This window comes from Apteryx rowi, unplaced genomic scaffold, assembly GCF_003343035.1.
Source record: "Apteryx rowi isolate R43461 unplaced genomic scaffold, aptRow1 scaffold_192, whole genome shotgun sequence".
Classification (NCBI taxonomy): domain Eukaryota; kingdom Metazoa; phylum Chordata; class Aves; order Apterygiformes; family Apterygidae; genus Apteryx; species Apteryx rowi.
In genome coordinates, this window is record NW_020448219.1 from 490316 (window position 1) to 505835 (window position 15520).

The 15520-nt window shown below is 38.5% G+C and overlaps 1 protein-coding gene across 1 annotated transcript in view; it reads left to right on the forward strand.

Annotated features, from left to right (window-relative positions):
• The window catches only part of LOC112964530 (chondroitin sulfate proteoglycan 4-like), a 30251-nt gene extending 15289 nt beyond the window's left edge, over positions 1 to 14962 (forward strand). The window contains exons 6-9 of the mRNA XM_026062753.1: positions 191 to 322; positions 4627 to 4799; positions 8563 to 8746; positions 9280 to 14962. Coding sequence (XP_025918538.1) covers positions 191 to 322; positions 4627 to 4799; positions 8563 to 8746; positions 9280 to 11330 — 2540 coding nt within the window. The 3' untranslated portion in view covers positions 11331 to 14962. The remainder of the gene's footprint in view (positions 1 to 190; positions 323 to 4626; positions 4800 to 8562; positions 8747 to 9279) is intronic.
• Positions 14963 to 15520: the final 558 nt, after the last annotated feature.

Below are 15520 nucleotides of genomic sequence, written 5' to 3' on the forward strand. Positions count from 1 at the left end.
GGATGGGGGTCTCTGCATTATGATTTTATTTAATTCTTAGTTAAGATACAGAAATACTGATCAAAAAATGGCTTCAGGATGACTGGTTTTATTTCACTGTGGTCCAAAGCAAAACATGCACAATGTATGTTTGTGTGTTTTAGATGAAACATGGGAAAATAACAATAAATCTTTGTTTTGTTTTTGACAGGAGCAATGTCTGGAGGCTTCAACTTTCAGGTTACAGATGGTTTGAACTTTGCACCTCGACAAATTTTTAGCATCACAGCTCGGACTCTAATAGTTAGCCTGGAAGTGAACAAAGAACTTGAAGTCTTTCCAGGTTTGGTTTTAACAGATTATCTTGATTTCATGCGCTTGAAATAATTTCATAAGCTACCATGTATACAGTTATTTGCTAGATAGCTATCTGACTAAACTGTAGATAACTGTACATGGATATGTCTATCTGTCTGATTTTTAAAGATCAGTCATGTTGTCTCTAATGTTCTTACTGTATTGTAGGCTTTAATTTTTTGATATGCATATGTGCTGTCAGTGATGCAAATAGGCAGTGAAATATGTAAGTGCAGTGTGACAGTAACACTGTCTGCCTAAGCACTGAAGATTTCCTATTCAAATTAGTTTAAAAGCTCAATATTGCATTCATAGAAATGAAGATGCAAAGTGCTGGTTAGAATATTCAGCCTCTCTCAGCTGGTTCTGATTTTGCCTAGCAGAAGCAGGGTGAAGCCCATGTCTGTGGGGCTCTGAATAGCACACTCGAGCTAACCAGAATGCAAGTTCGCTTTCTTACTTAAGCAGGGTTATGGAGAGCAGATGGGACTCACTGATGAATCAGAAGGATTGAACAGCCTTGATTCATATTTGTGCATGTGGAAATAGCTGGGTCAGCAGCTTTGTATTTTTTTAATGAAATCTTGCTCCTGCAGAAATTGATGAGTTAAGAGAGTCTCACCAGAGCCACTTATTGCTCTGCATTGGCAAGAGTAATCCCTCATTGAGTTAATAATCTAACATTCAGTACAGGATTAAAAGAAAAATAAAGATTAGTCTTCTATCAGCAACATCCTCCATTATACTTCTCATGTAGATGTAGTTTGCACTACCTTCTTTTTTTTTCTCTGAATGTGGTCCATACAGCCAGAGAGAGGTTCAAAGCTAGGAAAGCTCTATAGCTATTAATCTATGCCTTGATTTATTAATCCTAAACAGAAAAGGAGTACTTCAGTTTCTTAAACTTCTTGAATATAAGCTATATAAATAAAGGCTCGCAATGAAAGCCACTTGAACACAGGCAGCAAAAAATGGGATTGTAGCAGCATGATCTTCTAATTCAGTTGATATAAATGGGATTCAGATCAATCCACTTACACGGCTTATTAATCTGTCTGTGATTTTGGTGTGTAAGGGTGCCTCAGGCACAGAGGTTTACAGGAATTCTATCTTAAGCCAAATATAATTGTAAGAAAAATATGTCTGATACTTTTGCAGAAGAAAAAGTCTCTAGACTTTCTATCAGTTCTCCAAGTTGCAAAATATAACATTTTTTTCAGCACTGCAAGCTGTATTCATCTAGGCCTGCAGCTTTTGCTGAATTCTCACTTATTTTGAGTTAGTAATACTTTTTTAACGCCAAAAAAGAACTTTGCTACCTTTTTCACCTTTTCTGTTTTTGCCAGTTTTTAAAGACATTCTGGAGCTGTACAGGTTTCAGTGAGCAAATACTGGTACTTGATCATCATGGAGTGACTATTCAAACAGTGGTGGTGCCAGCTGCTCACCCACACATAAACAATGGCCCGTGTCCCGTTATATTTTACAGCACTGCAGGAAATGTTAACTTTGAGACAACCTGAAGGATTTTCTCTCCAGGGAAGTGGAACTTGAATATATTGTGAAGAATTTGCCATGTCTTCATGGCTGGGTGTAAGCTATTCTCTCAAGCATATTGTTCTGCAGTTTTATAAGCACATGTACTGCTGTCCTCTTTCCTGTTGAATATAGCAGATTTGTTTATGTAATTTATGGATTTCTTCTGTCCAACAGAAGCTTGTTTTATTCAGTATGCTCACTAAATTGATAGATACATGAGTTTTTCCTACATATGCTATATAACTGGAATATGAGGATTTGCTCTCTTCAGAGAAGCAATTGCTCAAAGAAAGCATGAGCTGAGTTGCTATTTGAGAAGAAGAGACAGCCTTGTAGTTACTCAGAAGCAGAGCTGTCTGAGCCAGTCATAGATGAGATGATCCATAGCTGTGTAGCAATGATAGGAAGAATGCTTATGCCAGAGTCTTCTCCCAGTTTTAAATGTAGGCAGTAAAAACAGATACCAAAATTATTACACATACCAAAATTATTAGGTACCGATAATGGTGTTATGCTGTTGTATTCTGCCCGCGTGGTTTAGTGCCGCTGCGCTCTGCACCACCCATCCTTGTGGTATGTCTTCCTCCTCTCTCTCTCTTCCTTTTCCCAGAGTTTGGGTGTTTTTGCTTGTGCGATGTCTGTGCTCCCACGTGTGGGATCAGACTGTGTTCTCACTTCCCTTTCCTTTACCCGGTCTGTTGGCTAGTGAAATGCCTCCCTTTCTCTGTTAAAGTGCCGAACCAGAGCAGAACTGCTGCAGGTGCTGGAAGAGGTTTTCAGGTCTCAGGAGAAAAGTGGGGGAAGGAGGAGGCTGTCAGAGGGTGGATCCCATTTCACAGGAAAGGGTGAGAAATTTTAGTATCTGCGGCCCTAAACTGTATTTCAGCCTCTGCTGTGCAGCGAAGTCCTAGCTCTTGAGTGAGCTCAGGTCTATGAGGAATGAGCCAGGGCCTTGTGGCACTGAGGTACATGTCCCCTCCGCCCCCTGCCCTGTACTGCAATGGCAGTGTTGTAATGCGATGCGTGGTATCATTATCATGAAAAATTGAAGTGGCACCATCTAACACTACAGCATAACCATTTTTGAGAGTTACCCTGTCTTAATCTGTTAGGACACTGGGCTCTGATTTGCATAAGTATGAGGTTATTGAGAAATAGCTGTGTTGTGCGGATAACATGTGGTCTGATTAACTGTTGCTCTCTGTTCTACATTCTTGAGCACATCTGCTGTGCGCACAACACAAGGTCATGCTTCCTCACCACCTTGGCACACAGAAAAGGGAAAGGAAAAGTAGAGAGAGGAAGAGGAGGGGCACGTCTTGAATTAGTTACAGTGCAAGAGAATTCTAGACCTGAGGGACTGCTTTGCTTTTCTAAGAAATATGGATACAGAGAGGCATGGGAAGGTGAAAAGGGGAAAACAAACAGAGCAAGAGGATCTCATTTTGTTACAGCAACTCTGTTTCAAAGTAGATGTGGTTTGAGCCAGGTTTTGACATGTAAACAGGCAGAATCCTAATGTTACCAAATGCTTGCAAAACATTCCTATTCACCAGTTTGCTTGCTGTATTTTTTCTGCTGAATATTATAGCAGGAACATATTTTGTGTTATTCTTCTGTAAAGATTATGCTTTAGTGGAGATGGGTTGATAATTCAGACTTCAAAGATATRTATGGCTAGTGTCTGAAATTATATATTGATACCTATAAAGCTTGTTGCTCAAAAAAAGCAAAATGCAAGAAGGGAGGCAGAAGTGGGAGTGGTGGGGAACTCCTAGAATTATTCCTGTTTGTAACTTACAGGAATCTGTTGCTCTTCCAAATGCATCACAGTAAACATCAGATTTAGTTGCTGAGTGTATACCATGAGGAAAAATTACATCAAAAAGAAGCCAAATAAAACTTCTAATATTTTGCAGCCCTGTCATTGCTGGGAGTTGCTTACACAACAGCTAGCAATAAGAAGTATGTCTTTGTTTTTGTCACAGCCATGTCAAAAACTGTCTTGGTTTGGCTAAAATCCGGAAAGCTCTCTACAGTCTTTAAGCCAGAATGTATTAGATAGTGCAGTGTTATGTATTAAAAGGATTTTGTTACCCCTCAGTCTCCATCTTAGTAATACATCATTTCAGTTCAGGCCATTATTTGTATGTGTGATGTCCTTCCTATTTTTAGTTCAGTGTTTATTTAATGAAAATAATCTGTTCATATCGATAAAGCATAGTTCAGGTTTCTGGTATTAACTGATTTTGGTTTGTGTGTGTTCACTAGAAACTGCTGGATTAAGGCTTCTGTCAGACAGGCCTTGCCAAATCACCCTGCCTTCTGTGAGCAGATTGAGCTACCAAAGACATTAGCGATGGTGTCTTCAGCTGGAATCTGAATTCAGTTCTAGACACATAATATAGGAGCAGGACTTCTTGTATGGGCTTTATTCCTTACTTGGGGTGGTTTTTTTTGCAGAAGCTATTATTTAGCAATTGTATTTCTTGTAGAGAACTGTATGTTTTTCATGTCTGTAAAAAAAAGATAGTTCATATTTATGATTTTTTTGAGTGAAAAGCTATGGAAGAGCTGTATTATTTGAAGGTACCTAGGAAGGTAACTAGGAAAAGAATAAGACTGCTGATCTTATAAAACATTATTAAAATTCAGAGTACAATGATTAGATGAGTGACTGAGTTGTGCATATAAAACTTTGTGAAAAATTGCAGTTGCAAATCTGAGTTACTTTTAATTCACATTTTTTAGGYTCCAGGAAACCTATTTCACGACATGATCTGAAAGCTGTAACCAATGATGTGACCAATGCAGGAAACAGAACTATAACTTTTATGATTGTAACTTCCCCCAAACTTGGAAGGCTGATCAGAGTAAATTCTGATAATACCACTCAGGAAATCCTCAGTTTTACACAGTCTATGGTAAGCATTTACTTTATAATAGTTCTGGGGTAGATTGTTACTTCAAAGGCCATCCCAGTTGCTTATTCTTTGTCTCGTCCATTTATATCTGTTCGGTAACCAGGCATATGTGACCCATCAATGCCCAGATGCCCAGATTTGCCGTGTCATTAAGTATCTGGCATCTAGTAATGAATGCAAGAGGAGCCTTTGTTCCCCTCTTCTTGGATGCTCACAGAGTCTTGGCAGTTTCCACTGTTTTGCTTGTAACAGTATTTTTCAAGAAGAGTTGTTCTGTTGCCATTAGCAGCCAGAGGTTGGAAGCCTTTAGTTTCTGGCAGAAGGAGTAGCCTTGTGCTGTGTGAAAACTCCAAGCATCAGCTTCATTTAGGCTATATGCAATCCTCATTGGTGTCCCTAAGTGGATTTTTACTGACTTCGTTGGCTGTGATATTAGGCGTTTAAAGAATCTGAGCTATGATAGAGTCTCATACCTGAAAGACTAAAAAGTGACAGCTCATGTAGCTTGATGGAAAATGTCCTTTGAGAAACTGCAACTGAAAAGAAATGAGTTACATCTGTGTGCAGACTCTGAATATAACTGTCCTCTGTGAAATAAGTTACTCTCAGTAAATTTTGTAGTAGGGGGAAATAGAAGGAACTCAATCTTCTGACTTTATTGGAGGAAAGATTAAGAGATAATTTGGTCCTAATCTACATTTACAGATTAAGAAAGGAGCTGTTTGATCTAGTAAATGAAATAATGAGAAAACCTATTGTCCAGAAATTGAAATTTGACTGATAAAATCTAGAAACAAGGTTCACATTTTTAATAACTACACTTATCATTAGACTTTGAAACAACCTCACCAAGGACTGTGGTGGAATCTCCACCTGAGCTGTATAAACCAAGATGAAGACAGGATATTTCTCTTAAAACTGTATTCTAATCCCATTATGTTATTGGCCTTGTTGCAATAATTACTGAGCTGAGTTCTGTGTTTTACATTATGAGAGAGATGGACTGTATAGCGACACTGTTTTCCTCTCTTCCTAAAACTCATGATTTTATGAGTGTTAGATGAAACAGTTAAGCATGTGAGACAAGATCTTACAGCTAAAGTTTTGAAGTTTTACTCTCTTAGCCTACAGATACGATCTTTACACATTTATGGGGCAGTGCCATGCTATAGCATGGCACTTTTTACCTATAGCTTTAGTTCTTACTATGTAACTAACTTGCCTTTGAACTTTAGAAATTGTGTAAGAATTTGAGCTGTAGTAATGTGCGTATTTTTCTTCCCTGTTTGAGTTATTTGTACTGGTAGTTTTCACTTCAAACAAGTAGAGCTTAGAGAGTTATTGCAGGTAAAATTGAGGTGTCCTAACCAGCTTGCTATTCATTCTGGTAGAGGAGGGGGAATAAGGAAGAAAGGAAAAAAAAAAAAAAAAGAGAGATCCAAAATAAACGTTCACTGTCTAGTGTTTTACAGCCACATGAAATTAAATATCAGTAAAGAAATGACATTAATACTACAAATATACTGTATTATTCATTATATGGAAAATAAGACATTCAGTTTATGTTGGTTACAAAATGCTTGTAAAACTGATTTGAATGTAAATGTATTTTGGGTTAATTTAGTTCTTTTGAGTTTCATTGACTTCAGTCTGTATTGTGGAACTTAAAATTTCACTTCTGACAAGCAGTATGTAGCTAGATTCTAAAAGAAATTAGTACTTTTGCTGTGGTGCTGAACTCTTCCTTATGTTGTGTGGTTTATTGCCTCATTGCAAAAAAGGAAAAAAAGGTTGAAATCACTATTGCATTCCAATGAATTTTTCAAGGACAGTTGTTTTGCAAACAATATAAGAAAATTAAGTTGCACATTAAACAGATTTAAAAAAAGTGTGGCACAGTTGTTTTCAACATGAGATTTGGGGKTTTTTTTATTTTTGTTTTTTCCTCTGCCAGTACTTCCTATATCTCAGAAGTATTTTCATCTTGCAGCAAGCCACCATTTGTTCATTCTATTTAATATCATTGCAGAGGTAAACAACAAAATCCACACTAGTGCTATTTTCTTATTAGCCCAGATATTGGTATGGGCTTGCAATTAAAAAAACAAACAATACCCCCCCACACCCTAGGAAGATTAACAGTTGATACTAAACACCACAGAATTTATAGGATGCATATTGTGCCTACTCTTGTTACGTAAATYTGCTTTCTCCAACTTAAAGTCCTAGAGACATGTTCTCAGAAGTTATCCTGAACCAACGTATCCTTTTAATATCACTTTTGCATGTTTTGTCATATAATAGCCATTAAGAATTAAATGAGTATAGGAAAAGCATAACATGGACATGTATGTATGAGACTTTATCACGTCAATCTGAATTTCTTAGTCAATAAGATGGGATGTTTTTGAGGCTGTTGAGAAAATTGACCCTGAAAGCCGTGTTTCCTACGTGCTGTCAGTGGGGGCTTTTGCAGTGGTTTCAGGATTAGCTCTATCTGTTGTTATAGCTCAGATTCTGCAGTGCTGAAGTGCTCCACTGGCTGGGTTTTAGTTTTCTTTTTCACACCTTTCAGCACGTGTCATGGAAACATGTACTAATGAATTCCTCCAGGGTGTTTGCAAACTGCGTGGAGTGTGTTACCAGTTCTAAATGTAGAACCGGCACCATCTCAGACGGTGATCTCTTTGGCAATTATAAACTAACACAGACAAGCCAGGCCAGTGGTTGCCTGGGAAGCTGCCAAGGATTTAATAGGTAGTTGTCTTCTCTCCAGGTCAGTGAATGAATTATCAAGTGGAGGCTGAATTTACTGACTGAAACTAAAGAAGTATCCTAATCTTGTGGTTATTGGAAATCTTATTGCAGTTTCAATGCATTATGTTATTAATCCTAAAGTTCTGGTGTAGTTCTGGCTGATGAGAATCCTAGTATGAAAATACTATCCTTTGCTTTCAGACCTGAACAGATGAATGGCTGTATCTTGTACATATATTTATTTCTCTGAAGATTTACTGCAGGATTCTCCTTTGAAGCTTAAATCCTCCCTGTGAGACTGACAAGATTTTCTTGCAAGGATCTGCAGGGTCAGCCAAAGCAGGAACAGGGCAAGCTAGCTTCCTTCCTGTCTCTTAGGTATCCCCCTTCCTCCTGTGATATAGACATTTTTGATTAAGCTATCCCATTGGCTGTTTGGGTATAAAGGAGAAAATATTTTCATGGTCATTGCATCTCCTTCAGGTTTCAGTAGTCTCTGACCAAGTATCTTTTGCTATCCACCATGAAACATATGGTCCATCAAAATCTTTTTGAAGCCTTCATTCTTTCATATGTTTTTCCAGGACAATTAGTCCAGCCCAGRTGGTATCCTTATAAAGGAAAATCCCCTAGTCATGTGACACTCTTCTTCTCTAAAGGTACATTCTAGCTGAGCTCCCATTCACAGTTAGCTTTGCTAATTTGAGATAAGTTTCTCAATGTTTTATACCTCTGTTCTTAGTGTAAGGCCTTTACCAAGCATTTGTCTCAGGAACATTTCCCCTACCTTCAAGTATGCTTGTCAGCCCACACAGATTTAATCTTCAGAGAAAGAGAAATGCGATATAATCTCTTTAGGTAAGTTATATATACAGCCATTATGCATGGAGTAAGATACACAGTCCTCTATTGAACAGTGTTCTTATGATTTTTTTTTTCTTTCCTTCCACCTCTGTATTTAAAATTGTTTTCCTCTTGTGCCTATGGCTTTCTTTACCCTAAACAGGTGGATGAAGGTGTGATCATGTATGAGCACTTACACGCTGAGGCAGCTGACTGGAGCACAGAAGATTTCTTTACTTTTACTGTCTCCTCTCCACCTTCAGCCCTGGACCTCCAGGTGTTCCATATTGCCATTTCGTATGGAATTACCAGGCATGATCGGAACAGTCGTCTTCTGGCAAACACAGGTGAAGATGCTGTGCTCTTTGAGCCTCCTGATTGTTTTGGATCTCTCTGGTTTCCAATGAACAAATTTGAAAAAACCAAAGGATAATTTTTCTTCAGTAAAAAATGACCAGAATACTTTTAGCACAGAGTATAGTGTAGGTAGTAGCTTGAAAAACTGCATCACTGCATCTTTAAAAATTATATTAACTACATATGTTTGATCCTTGTTACTGCTGTAGTGGGTATTCCCCATTTTACTATACTAGTAGGGGTAATGAAAGCACCATCTGGAGCTGTGAGATATTGATATTTCTTTAATCCTGCTCTATGCATCAAAAGAAAATCTAGCCTCATATTTAAATCTATATTTAAAAATAATGGTAATATATTTCTAGCCATGACACATGGAAATCAAAGATACTGTGAAGGAGAAACACTTGCTTTCACAGTTTCTTTTCTGAGCATCATCTGTATTCGAAATGCATATCTAATTTCTGAAACATTGCAACTATAAAATATTTGATTTTTAAGATTCTGATTTCCTTTCTGCTAGGTGCCATTCTCCAGGAAGGAGGTAGAGTCTTAATCAACAAAACAAATTTAGATGCTTCAAATCTACTGATTAAGTTACCTGAGGTACAACGCTCCATGTATGAAATCTGGTATCAAGTTGTATCTTTACCCCGACATGGCATGATTATTGTTGGAGAAAGAAACGTTACCAAAGAGAAACCTAACTTCTCCCAATACATACTGAACAAATATGGAATTGTGTATGTACATGATAATTCTGAGTCACTTACTGACAATTTCACTTTTGCTGTTTGGTTAAACCTAAAGAGCAAATCTGCTACAAAGCCCCATGGCGAAGTTTTAGAAGAGATGTTTAATATCACTGTTGTTCCAGTGAATGACCAGGCTCCAGAACTGAAGACTAAAAGGCTGCACCTGAAAGTCCTGCAGGGTGATGTGTCAGTGCTTGGGTCAGAGAATTTGAAAGTTGAAGACCTAGATAACCCCTCAACTGAGCTCAAATACACTGTTATTAGCAATCCTAATAATGGTTATTTAGCAATGAAGAGCAATCTCAGTGTCTCCATACAGGATTTCACACAAGCTGATGTCGACAATGGCAGAGTTTGGTTTGTACAGGATGGAAGTTCATCCTCTGGGGTGTTTTATTTCAGTGTAACTGATGGTAAACATCGCCCTTTATACAAACTTTTCAGTCTTGAAGTCATACCAATTGCTCTTGTTCTGGTCAATCTTACCAATGTTGCACTTCCACAAGGCCAGACATCTGTCACTATTACTAATGTTCATCTATCAGCTGTCACAAATGGAAAAAGCACTAACATCATATATGAAATAACTCAGCCCCTCAAATACGGGCACCTGATGATTGGAAATGAGCAGGTTACTAAATTTGAGCAGGCAGATTTGTACTCAGGAAGGCTGTCTTACCACTTGACAAATCTCACTGCATTCGAAGAAGTATTGGAGTTTATGCTGTTCACTGCAGAAGGTAATCTAACAGGACAAGTGCTGAACATCACAGTGAAGCCTTTAGTACAAGTTGCTCCTGATATGCAAATTTCAAATCAAGCAGTTTATAAATTCAGAAGCAGTGACCTGAATGCTTCTGAGCTAGCTAATTTGACAAACAGTAATCCTAGATTTGAAGTGATAGTGCCCCCATATCATGGAAGAATCGTAAAGAGGAGGCTCATGAATGATGCAGTGTTTGAAGATCTTCAGACATTCACCCAGACTGACATCAATAGAGGTGTTGTGCTCCTAGACATAGATACAAATATGACAGGCATTGATCTTCTGAATGACTCATTCACTTTTATACTCAGGGCAGATGATGTGCAGCCTGCTGTTGGCTGTTTTCAGTACTCCATAGTGCCATATGATCCCCGGCTTGTGCAGCGTTTTGCAGCTGAAGTGCCTTTCTTAACCAGCACAACCACTTTAAAGATTCTCACTACCTCAGAGGATGAGGCAGTTTCCTCCCCCAATGACGAACCTACAATAGCAGCACGGACAACTGCACCAACCATGTGGCAAGGTCAAAATCGCTGGGGAGATCTACACGAGGAAGGTCCACTGCTTAATCTGGCAAAGGCAACAAGTGGATCTACAGAGGCTGAGAGCACAGTCCAAGGCAATGCTAGGAGTCCCAGAAAGCAACCAAGTGAAAGCAGCAACCCTTGGTACATCATTATCTCCCTGGTCTTGGTGTCTGTGTTACTCATTATTGCTGTTATTTCTGTGTGCGTTTTGTTAATGTGTCAGAAAAAAGAGACGGCAAAGCCACTTGTCAGAAATCAAATGGATGCAGTACTTGGTAGTCCAGGTCATGGTCTGGAACGGAGCTTGACGGTACCCACTGTTACAGTGACCCCTCTCCTGAAGGGGGTTGAGAGAAGTACAGCCACAACATTCATGCCAGTAAGACGTGAACACCTGCTTCCTGCAGTAGTTTCTCCGCCTGTAAAACAGTCTTTGCAAAATAGCTGGTTAAACCTTGATCCTGAAATGATCCAGTACTGTCGAAAAACAAACCCAACTTTGAAGCGCAATCAATACTGGGTGTAGTTTGTGGCCAGTTTTGATCATGTGAATAGGTGTAGAAGGGAAAGGAGAGTATATATTAATGACATATGATTTACTCTTTATTGTGCTTATTTATTATTGGTTGAATGATGCACTGTTTGTTAGATGAAATACAAGTAACTGTGAAATCAAAAAATAAAATCCTATTGATTACAGTGGCCTTAAAATCAGATTTCCAATTGTTACTTAAGCAAAGTTCCCATTGAATTCAGTGCAGAATTTGGCCCCATAGATTTTAAGTGTACCCTGTGTATGTGGTATTCTTTATTTCCTGTGACAGGGATAAAATAGAATTTTCCATCATGGATTATATATTTTTAATATAATTACTTTTTTTGAAAAACCAAATTTGCTATAAAAGTCTTGTATTCTGTCCTGAAGCAGCACTTCTGTTTAAAAAAACTTGCCACTGTTTTTATAAGTAATTGTCAGAGTGCTAATCTCAAAAATGCCATTTTGACCTAAAGACTGTTCAAAGGCCAGAACTAAAGAAACAAAGGTGTGATTATTTCGACAGGTATTCATGTGGGTCACTGAACTGGAAATCTATGCAATGATACTACAGCAATGACAGATAAAGGATTCTGGTAAAACACTGTTACTGTGAGCTATTTGTTTTTTTGAGGATTTTTTTCCTCCGTTATTGTTAAACTCTAACCTTTAAAGTCTGCAGACTGGTAAAATGCATCCATGACCTCTAATCCACATGGCAAGAGGTGTGTATCTGCTAGTCAGCCCATCTGCTGAATTATCTTTAGGCTTAGGTTGTGTCTGGAAGTACATATTAAATTTCCTGCAGCTGACTAAGGGCTAGCTTCTGCCTTCAGTGGAGCAAACGCAGCTCTCTCTGGAGTCTGGGAGTTCGGGTAGATGACAGTAGAACTGGGTCCTCTTCTGCATGCTAGCACGTATTGTGGAACTACTGACAGAAGCAGCCCTGTGAGAAGGTAAATACTCTGTTCTGAAGTTACTCGGTTTACCCTTCATGTCGGAGAACTCTGATCACATGTGCCTTACATACTGTGAAAAGTACTGCTACTTTCTAACTCTGTTGGTAAAATGTGCAATAATTTTTCTGTAAGGGGAATGTTTTTGTTTGTTTGAAAATCCAAGCTCAATAGCGATGTGCAGTCTCCTGTTAAGGTCCAGGCTCTCCTCCATTGAAGACAACAGCAAAATTCTTGTTGACTTTAGAGGGAATGAATTGACTTCAGGGGAATGGTGCTGTGATCATAACCAGTCTCTTACTAAACAGTAAATTCTGATGTATTTTTCCAGTTAGTTTTTCTGTAAAAACATTGCACTTGGGGTCAGGATGCCACAGGACTGCTCTGAGTGAACACTGGAATAACATTTTTGTTTGAGCCCAGGTAATGCTATTTTCACTTTTATAGAAAAGATATATGTGCCTGAGCATCCTTGGTGCTATTCATTTCACAATACTTTGTCCTGGGTAATTATTTTTGTTATTGGTGATATTAGCTGTGATTTTGCTATTTATTCATTTCAATTATGGGGAGTTTTCACCAGTGAGGATGGCCAGATTAAGTCTCTGCTTATTGCTTTGTCTTTGGAACTAAATTCAGGAGCAGTGAGGGCAGTTTTACTAATCTTTATCACTTGTGCCACGGTCAGCCTTAATTGTGGCGCATTTTGAAGCAACACATTGTTCAGAGCCCATTTTCAGGGAAGAGTTCAGTGTCAGCATAAAATATTCAGGCCACATCTTCAGCTGATGGAGTTAGTGGATCACTGGTGACTAAAGGTATGAATGGTTTATATCCTCAGACTAAAATGTATTTGAACACTAATACACATTTTTTATTTACCTGTCACTATCATTTTTCCTTGATGCCAGTGTGAGCAGGCTTGAACTCACCCAGCGCCGTCACAGTAGGAGGCTGGGATGTTCCGGTGTCCCAGACGAGCTGCTGTGGACCTGTATTACAGATCTTTGTCTGCTTTCCTAAAGAAAATCTTTGGAGCTCTGTTTTTAAAAACTCATCCGGAGAGGTGGTGCTGTCAGCCAGAGCAGGGTCAGTCCAACGGCCTTGTGCAGGCACAGTTTTACATTTCTTGCAGTTTCCTGGGACCTTTTCTCCTAGTGCCAAGCAAACAGCAGCTTCCTCCAAAGGCCAGCTGTCAGCAGAGGATTCACTGCATCCTGCCTCTGATGCCTTCTAGCTGGAGCAAGAATCTGATCCCTTCACACCTCCTGCAAGACTCGCTACAAGGAGGAGTAAAGAATTATAATCCAACACTTTCCTGACACTTGGAGAGGCTTGTCTCACGTTTCCCTACCAGTGTGACCTTCCTGTCAACAGCAAAAGAGATGTTATACTTTGATAACTCCATGAGACCAAGTTATATGTCACCGATCTAGTGCCAAAAATGTTGCGATACTGAAACCTGCTGGTGTCTGGTAACAAAATCCCCACTGAGGACCCCCTGACAGGTTGAATAGAAAATGTTGAAGTGAAATGTGTGCTTAATGAGACTCTGCTAAACAAGCTTCATTATAAAGACAGGTAAAGTTTAGCTGTTCAGTGCGCACTGGAGATAGAACATAGCTGCTCTAATACTGATGGTGATAAAAAGTAAAACCAGGACATAATCTTGAATGAGTCAGAAACACCAGCAATACAGATAGAACTCCAGGATTGAATGGCGCTATTTGTACACTCTGAGCAAGAAATCATACATGAAAAATACAGTAAAAGTAATAATTCTACAAAATTAGTGCTGGCTTTTTCTGATTCAAATATAGTGGGGTGAACTCTTGTTCTGTCTTCAAGATGCTTTTGGCTGACAGATTTTTCATTTCAAGTAGATCAGGCATTATAGAATTGTATTTTGAGTGCTGTTCTCAATTTTTRAAGTGTTGGGTTTTTTGTTTTTTAATAAAAGCAGTCTAAACAGCTTAATTCATCTGTGAAGTGTGCCTGCATTCAGTCTTCTCCCTCAGTTAGTGTGGCTGTGATGATATAATTGCTTGTACCAAAATACCTGCTGTCTTATGGGAACATTCTGGTGAGAACCATATATGGAAAAGTATGTTATATCAGTGGTTACTGAGTTTCATATAAAATGCAGAGGTAAAAATGTAATTGATAACTTATGATGGATTTTACTTTAATATCCTGTCCTGAATTCCCATTAAAAAAATTTGATCGCCTTAATCTAAGCTCTCCCTATTGACAATACAGAAAAATAGTTTCTGGCAGAGGACAGTTCATCTTGTTCTTATGTAGATATTTGTACATATGAGATGAACAGTTCTTCTGAGGCACCCATCTCTTTTTGTTGACCTTAGAGGAGCTGAGGTGGCTCCCTCAGACTATCCAACTTCTAAATAGCTAATACTAGGTGAGGTGAATCTTGTCTTGGGTTTCACAAATAGCAACCAATATAGAAAGAAAATCCTCAAGAAAGCAAACATTTTGTACTTATGGATTCTCAGCATGATTCCAGGAACAAACATAGTTTATGGTCAGGATCTGGTCTGAATTTTTGGTTGTTTCACTTAACTTTGCAGGTGTATGTTTTATTTCAGAAAGATGGCATTCTGAAGGATTCCTTTTCTTACCAAATGGAGTTCAAAACTGCAGCATGAGAGTGCCTTGAAAATGTATCTAAAAACAATAAAATGTTTTGTTTATAAACAGCACACTARTATTTTTGTTTTCTTTAAAGATTATCTATAAAGTACTGCAGTGCAGAAACACAGCAGACTCCTGTTGCCAATAAAACTGTTTTACCCAGTTTTCTGATGTTTATTTTTTAAATTACACGTGTGCAGAGATCGCTGTTGTGCTATACCTGGCATTATGCCTCTAACATAATGCGTATGGCAGGAACAGGAGGGAGGAGATCTCACCACGCCTCCACCTGACTGTGTCCAACACTTGTATAACATCAAGATAAATGCATGCATTTGAACATGCGCACACAGCACTGCGTTGGGTTTATTTCAGTAAGTTTTCCTGTTGTTTCACTGCATATGCCTAGAAGAGTATAGAATTTCAAATTCTTAAATGTTAATATTTTAGCACTGTTTTGTTGTAAAAATCTTTTGATTCTTTTTTTTTTTGTTTTTTTGCATCTCTAAAGTTTGTTACATTTTTATTCTCAGTCAAAAATGTGCCGTCATTCCAGCCTCAGGACCTCCCTAA